The 7,499-nt window shown below is 44.4% G+C and overlaps 1 protein-coding gene across 1 annotated transcript; it reads left to right on the forward strand.

Moving 5' to 3' along the window:
* Positions 1 to 282: 282 nt before the first annotated feature.
* LOC111656909 (integrin, beta 8) lies at positions 283 to 7,276 on the forward strand (the record flags this gene model as incomplete). The annotated part of the gene is made up of 9 exons (XM_087174700.1): positions 283 to 953; positions 2,013 to 2,098; positions 4,110 to 4,281; positions 4,412 to 4,518; positions 4,868 to 5,007; positions 5,419 to 5,584; positions 6,362 to 6,520; positions 6,836 to 6,931; positions 7,184 to 7,276. Coding segments are annotated over exons 1-9 (1,113 nt in total), but the record flags the coding sequence as incomplete, so codon positions are not given.
* Between the last annotated feature and the right edge of the window lie 223 nt (positions 7,277 to 7,499).

Below are 7,499 nucleotides of genomic sequence, written 5' to 3' on the forward strand. Positions count from 1 at the left end.
ACACACACACACACACACACACACACACACACACACACACACACACACACACACACACACACAGGAGCTCTCAGTGCTATTAAACGGCTCCCTGAAGAAGCAATATAAACATCAGTGTTCAATTCAAGGCCATGGTTCAGTTGGAATGCACCCCACCACAACTCCTCGTAGTAAGCACTTCTTTATGTCTCTCTTCCTCTCTCTCTCCTTATTTGTCTCTCTTCCCTCCCTCTTTAACTCACACTCGTTCGCTCCCTCTCTGATACAGCGTCGTTGCCATGGCACCGCCTGCCTGAGTCAGTACAGCGGTTAAAACACGGTCACTCTCCTGCTTTTGGTGTGGGACGTTCAGTCAGCATGTTGGCGCGCACCGGCTGAACGCAGCGCTGGTTAGTGTAGGCTACTCATATGTGTGCGTGTGTGTGTGTGTAGCTCAGCTGCGCTCTGTCCCGGAATGAGACTTCACCATCAGCTGTGAGACTAGGTCCATCGTGGAAGCACGCGGGGACACGTCGCTCACCTGCGGCTGGATGGAAATAGATGGAGGGGCTCGCGCCGCAGCCGCTGTTGACGCTGCACTCTACCGACTGCTTCACCTCCTCTCCTGGTCCACGGGGGAGCGCGCTTGTAAGCTGATTTGACCCGGGGATGTGAATACCTCTCCGGGATTAGAAGGTTATTGGGTGAAAGACAATGCCCCGCGGCTCGGTACGGCACTCCCGGCTATTGTTCGTGCGGCGGCAGACGCACGGTACCAGGTCTCCCCCCGTTCATCTCCAGTAGCTGAAGCCTACAGCCTCTGCTCCTGCGCCTCCTTGCTGCTTCGCTCCGGTCACCCTCCCGGTGTGGATAGGATAATATGACTTCCTGGCTCCGCACATACAGCAGCGTCCCTCTGTGTGTCCTGCTCTGCTGCGTGGTGGTCGCTGTCTGCGCAGAAGCTTCCAGTGCCGGTGAGTAGAGGCTCATTATGGCCAATTACATCATATCCCAGCAATTAGCCTGCGTTTTGTATCATGTCAAGCCATCACTGCGCAACATCAGCTCCCATCCCGCATCATCTGTGCTCTCTGCAGGGAGTCCATGGTTGCTCCAAATGCTTAAATGCCCTGTTTTTTTAAAAGGAGCCTTTTTAAGAGCATTTTAAGATTATATTTCCACAACATCACATGTTTTAGGGAGAGTGTGAACATTTGAACACAAGGCTTATAAGTTGTCTTATTAAACAGTAAGACACAAATTATGTTTAAAGGGAAGCCGCTGAACCTTCTGCAGTCTAGTCAACATCAACCTCTTGTTTCAGCATGTATTGATTTGTTATAAATAGAAGTTAAATGCTTCACCTATTCAGGAGTTTGCCAGAGGCCAGCAGTGCTAATTGGGTCACAGCTGCTTGTTAGTGATGCTAGGACCTGCAGCCTTTCTCTGTCCTACATTCCAGCTCTGTATCTCAGTGAAGTGGCTCTGGAAAATTGGATTTCAGCAGATAATTCACTTCAATGAATCATTCATCCCACTACTTTAAGCCTCAGGTCCATTTTGTGCCCTTTGTCACCTCGTAAGAATTTTCAGTCTACATCTCAATCTTGCTAATGTTGTGGAAAAGCATCTTGCACCATGACAGATTTGTGGCAGATTTTGCCACTTCGTTAATAGCCTACATGCGTTCGTATGTAGCCTTCACTGATTGACTCATGATTAGATGCCCTCTGTGTGTGTGCCTGCATGACTGCGTGTGGGTGGGGGAAATGATCCATTGCACCACTCCAACAACTCAAGCACCTGTTCCCACACTCCCAGACGTTTTCCCACTACATGACTGTTCTGAATAGCCTCCTATGAGATGCTAAGTGGTGCTTCGATGATCAAAAGTGTTTATGAGATCTCTTAATATCCAGAGGGGCCTCTGCTGCATGGTTAATGAGTGTTGACACACACACTCTTTTATATGCTAATGACACATTTCTCTCTTCTCTTCTCCTCTCTGCTCTTCCTCCTTCCCCCGTCCGCAGGTAACAGTGCGTGTCGGTCTACCAGTATCACTTCTTGCACAGAGTGTCTCAGTCGTGGACCACAGTGTGCCTGGTGCTTCAAGGAGGTAGGGCAGTGTATAAAAAGTGTGTGTTTGTGTGTGTGTGGTAGAGTGAGAAAAAAATGCGGCCAGCAGCGTTCAACAGATGACACACATCAAAGCTTTCACGGCGTCCGCAGATGGGAATATAATGTGTATGTTAGAGCTCAGTGCCCGGCCCTATGACCTGTGTGAGGGCGTCTGTGTGTGTGTGTGTATGTGTGTGTGTGTGTGTGTGTGAATATTTCCGCCTGTGTTGGTCTGTATCTGTCTTTGCTTTCTGGGTGTCAGACTGTCTCGTAAAGAGCCCATCCTGAATTAGCTTTGAGAAGCTGTAAACCCTCCCAGACACACACACACAAACACACACACACACACACACACACACACACACACACACACACACATACACATACACACAGACACACACATACACACACACACACATGTGTGTGTTTACAGACTTCAGGTGCTTTCCCACCCTGTGAACCCTAACCTTATCTGACATCATTAAGCGGGGCCCTGCTCACTTGTGTGTGAAAGCATTCAAACCTCTCCACCTCTCTAACCTCCTACACACACTCACACACACAAACTAACAGGGCCATCCACTCTGTTTCTCAAGCAAGTACAGAGCTTATCAGTGTGTACGTTCACATCCTGACACTTTCATTTAATGCCAGGAGAAGAGGGAAAACTGTGTGAGGGAAGTCCCAGGAAGTCTCTGTGAAACTTTCTGAAATTCGGAGTAGTTGCAGGACAAATTATAGCCAAGGGCGCAGCCATAAATACACCGAAGTCATTCGAGCTTTCAGGTTCAGCCTGTGGTTGCATATTCAGCTACATGTTCAGCTCTTACTGTGGCTGCTTTGCTCCTGTGCTATTTTTAGTCCTTATCTGTGTGATCTTGTTGGTCATGTCACACTCTTTAAATGGACTCATACCAATCAGGCCCATGACACTTTGTAAATACACAGATTTAATGGTCTACTTTTATGTTTCTGGTCAATTCCAGTGTATTTGTGAGTGTTTCTCAGACTGAAGTGCCAAAGGTCGATAATCCACTCTAAAGCTGCAAAGCATGACATTTTTGTGCTGTATTGTTTGAGCTGCTGGCTATTGGGCAGTGGAGAGGTTATCTACAATGTATCAAGATTCATTCAACACAGTGCTGATCAAATAATATACTACTGTGCTAAATAAAAAAGAGCTAAGTGGACGATGCGATGCCATCTCTGTCTGTCAGATCTCCCACTTGGATTGAACTTCCCTCTCCTCAGTGATCAGATACACAGAGAGCAGATGAGGACATGGATGAGTAAACACAAACAGGACAATTCATCCTGATATTTTTAACTAATGAGTGACTTCACATAATAAAACTATAATGGCTCTTTGATCGTTGCAAATCAATGCAAACATCATAGAAATGACAGAAATGAAAAATGAAACCAAAGTGAGTAAATGTGAAACCAGTTTCGATTTACAATGTTTTCGTGTGTGAAACGAACCAGTGGTTTAGCACTCGGTACAGACACCAAAGATCACACAGTCAAACCAGTGGGTGAAAGAATAAATCCCTTACTGGAACAGTACAGGGATGTTTACCCTGCTTCAAATAGTGGTCAACCAGATATTATTATTGTACAAATGGAGACATTTAAATCTGCATAAACCCAAAAACACAGAGGAGATTTGACAGATTTAGATGGTCACATATTTCTCAGCATCAGTGGCCCTGACTTATGAGAGTTCATGGGACAATGTGGCATTCAACTTGACCTACTTTGTTTTCTTGTTACTGGTTCTCACTCCTGAGACACGATTACTTTGATAACATCTCAAAAGACGCATTATGTGAATCATCTTCACAACTGTCTGCCTGCTATTTTGCTCCATGTCTGGCTTGCTAATTTCTCTTGTGTTGCTTTCTATCATTTGCATGATTTTGTAAATACAAAATTGAAAAAGTGCAAATAAAATATACTAAAGGAGATATTGCTGTTTCCCCCTCTTGACCTTGTGTGACCTTTTATACGACTTTCAGGATGGGTTGTGGCCTGGCCAGCGCTGCGACCTGTCTGTGAACCTGCTCAGAAGAGGCTGTGGACTGGAGTTCATGGAGCAGACAGAGATCAAGGTGGAGGTCAACGCCACCATCAGCAACACACAAGTGTCCCCAGGAGACATCAGTATCACCCTCAGACCAGGTGAGGACGACTGACAAATTTATGTTTTTGCCTCAAATATGACTGGATCTCCAATTTGCACCACATTTTCTTAAAGCTGCAGAGGTAAAACTTAAAGTTAACTGTTCAGTGTGTGTGTGTGTGTTCCTAGGTGCAGAGGCCAGTGTCATAGTGGCTGTGAAGCAGCTGGAGCGTTACCCTGTGGATCTGTACTACCTGGTGGATGTATCGGCTTCTATGCAGGAAAACCTGGATCATGTACGTGTTAAAACACTCAGCCATCACTGTTCCTTTCAGTGAGTCAGTGCTGAAGCATTTCAATTTTTTTCATAAGGACAAAGTGCATTATTTAAAGAACCTGTACTCCTAAACACAGATAATGACTCAGTATTAGATCGTTGGCGCATATGAGATGAGTACTTTTCATTTTATATGGAATAAACTGCAGAAATATCAGAGCTGACATCTCTTCTTTAAATGAGGAATCTCTCAAACATGAATACAGTTTTTGTTTTCTTCTCTTGTGTCATATCTGATTTTGTTTTTGTCCTTTGTTCTTGTCCCGCTGTGTACCATTCTTCAACCATATATGCTGTCTGTGGTCCAGCTGAAGACAGTGGGTGTAGCTCTCTCTCTACGTATGACACAGCACTCCTCAGACCTTTGGCTGGGTTTCGGCTCGTTCGTGGACAAACCTGTCTCCCCTTACATCAACGTCCATCCCTCCAAGATCAACAACCCCTGCAGGTAAGGCTCAGAATTTACCGGTTTGGTTATTGATAGCTGAAAAAAAGTGGGTAGAGCTCATTTAGTTAATGTTCCTGCTGTGATTAGGATAGAAAGCCTGGTTTGTCATATTTCTCAGCTAACTTTTTCTTCTTTTAATGAGACAAAAAGATTGGTGTGGTGATTATTTAAAAAAAAAAAAAATCCAAGCAAACTGCTCCCATTATGTGCTCCTAATTTTGTGTGACTCAGGGAGAGACTCATCAGTTGCTGGTGGCAACATTGTTTTGATGATGAGCTGTGCTGGGAGACTGAAACAACAGACAGGCTTTTGGCATTTGTTTATTCTGGTGGTTGTTTTGGAGCTCTGCATTCCTGAATGTTGCAATTAAAATCTTTTTCTGTTCTATGACTGTCTCTGCCTCTCACCAGTGATTATGAGATCCGCTGTCGTCCAGCCCACGGCTTCCACCACGTCCTAAGCATGACGGGAAACATGAGCGAGTTCACACGGGTGATCAAACGCCAGCGCATCTCCGGAAACATGGACACACCTGAGGGAGGGCTGGATGCTATGCTGCAAGCTGCTGTCTGCCAGGTGTGTATACACAGATGCCGGGAACTCAGGCTACATGTGTGAAACACAACAGAGTTTATTGAATACATTCACAGAAATGTTAGTTAAGCCCAAATTTGGAGGTAAGTCTCATGCTGTTAAATGAGGCATGTATTCTGGGAGAATGGAAGCAGCCTGACTCAGCACTGGATGGTGCCACTGGAACCCCACTATTTAATGACACCATTGCTGGTGTATGGCAGATGAACACACATAGAGTCACAGTTGCTTATACTATGGCTGCGGGAGGGCTGTGATTCACACCATGCAAGGGGGGCCCTGAGTAACCAGTCTGCAGGGAAACACCGTGGTGGTCATGAGTCTAGAAATAGACTCTACATTATGTCAGGCCTACTTATAAGCTCACTGAGTTTCCTTAAATACACACACGTGCACACACAAACCCATTTTTCTCACAGTGTCTATGACAAGTCACAGACATAAACAGGGAGATTCTGTGGCAAATGGAAGAATTTCTGCTGCTTTTGTTGTAATTGGGCATTATAGAAAGAGCTGATCACCAAGGGCACTAATATAATTCAGATGAGTAACATGTCTGAATGTGCAGTTTCTTACCACATGTTGTAAACTTCTAAAATATGAAGCACACACAAACAATATTTTCCACATTAGCTTCTGTGAGTGTAGCTGCTGTATGAGAATAAAAATGATGTCATTTGTGAAGTTGGGCAATAACTTGGGTTTTTTAGATTTACAGCTAAGCATAATATGGCATCTTGATTTTTGTCTCTCTTTTAGAGGGCAGTGGGTTGGCGACCAGATGCCAAGCGTCTGCTGCTCCTGATGACTGACCAGCCATCTCACCTCGCCCTGGACAGCCGGCTGGCCGGGATTGTGACGCCACACGATGGCCTTTGTCACCTGGAGAACAACGTCTACACAGGGAGCACCAGGATGGTGAGAGGAGGAAGATATTTGTAGGTGCTGAGCAGTCAGGGCCAGAAAAGCCACACTGAATTCAGAAATCACAATCAGCGATGAAGCTTCAGCTGGACGTACAGTGCATCTTAAAGCTCACATGGTCACACAATAATGGACTGTGTACATTTCTACAGAGGCTGGAGGTGAAAAAGTTTTGCAGACTTTTAACCTGACAATAACAGATCAATGCTTTAAGATGATATACAAAATAACTGTACATGAGAACAGTCTTCTTAAACGTGGTTGGGCACTTACATTTTGTAATTTAGTTTGTTGGTTTCTCTCTCTCAGGACCATCCCAGTGTGGGTCAGTTGTCTGATAAGCTGCTTGAAAACCATATCTACTCCATCTTTGCTGTGGAGAAGCAGCAGTACCAGTGGTACGAGGTAATGTCTCCCACGCATGTACTTAACAACAGATAGTATAACTTTTAAACGGCGAAAATCTACTCTACATTGCCCCACAAAGATTTGAGGAAAGCAAGATTTTCCTCTAAGATCAAATGTTTTTATATGAATAGTAATGGTACTGACTTGTCTGACTTGTGGTGCTAGTGTAGTGTTTTTTCCAATATTATCTAGGAATTAATTTAAAAGCATGAAAGCATTTCATTACCCTCACTTCCTTCCCTTCCCTAGGAGTTGGTGCACTTACTGCCTGGTTCCTACCTGGGAAGGTTAGGCCTCTTCCAGGCTCCAAATTTAATAGAGCTGGTGGTGGACGCGTACAAGGTAAAGACTACTACTATGACATTTTATGCCTTACTATACTATGACGTTTTTATGAAGTTTTATGCCTTACTATACTATGACATTTTTATGACTTTTTATGCCTTACTATACTATGACGTTTTTATTAAGTTTTATGCCTTACTATACTATGATGTTTTCAAGACGTTTAATGCCTTGCTATAGTATGAAATTTTTTGACGTTTTATGCCTTATTTTACTATGA

The sequence above is a fragment of the Seriola lalandi genome, unplaced genomic scaffold, assembly GCF_002814215.2.
Source record: "Seriola lalandi dorsalis isolate HSWRI2012SDOR001 ecotype SW California unplaced genomic scaffold, Sedor1 jcf7180002054374, whole genome shotgun sequence".
Classification (NCBI taxonomy): domain Eukaryota; kingdom Metazoa; phylum Chordata; class Actinopteri; order Carangiformes; family Carangidae; genus Seriola; species Seriola lalandi.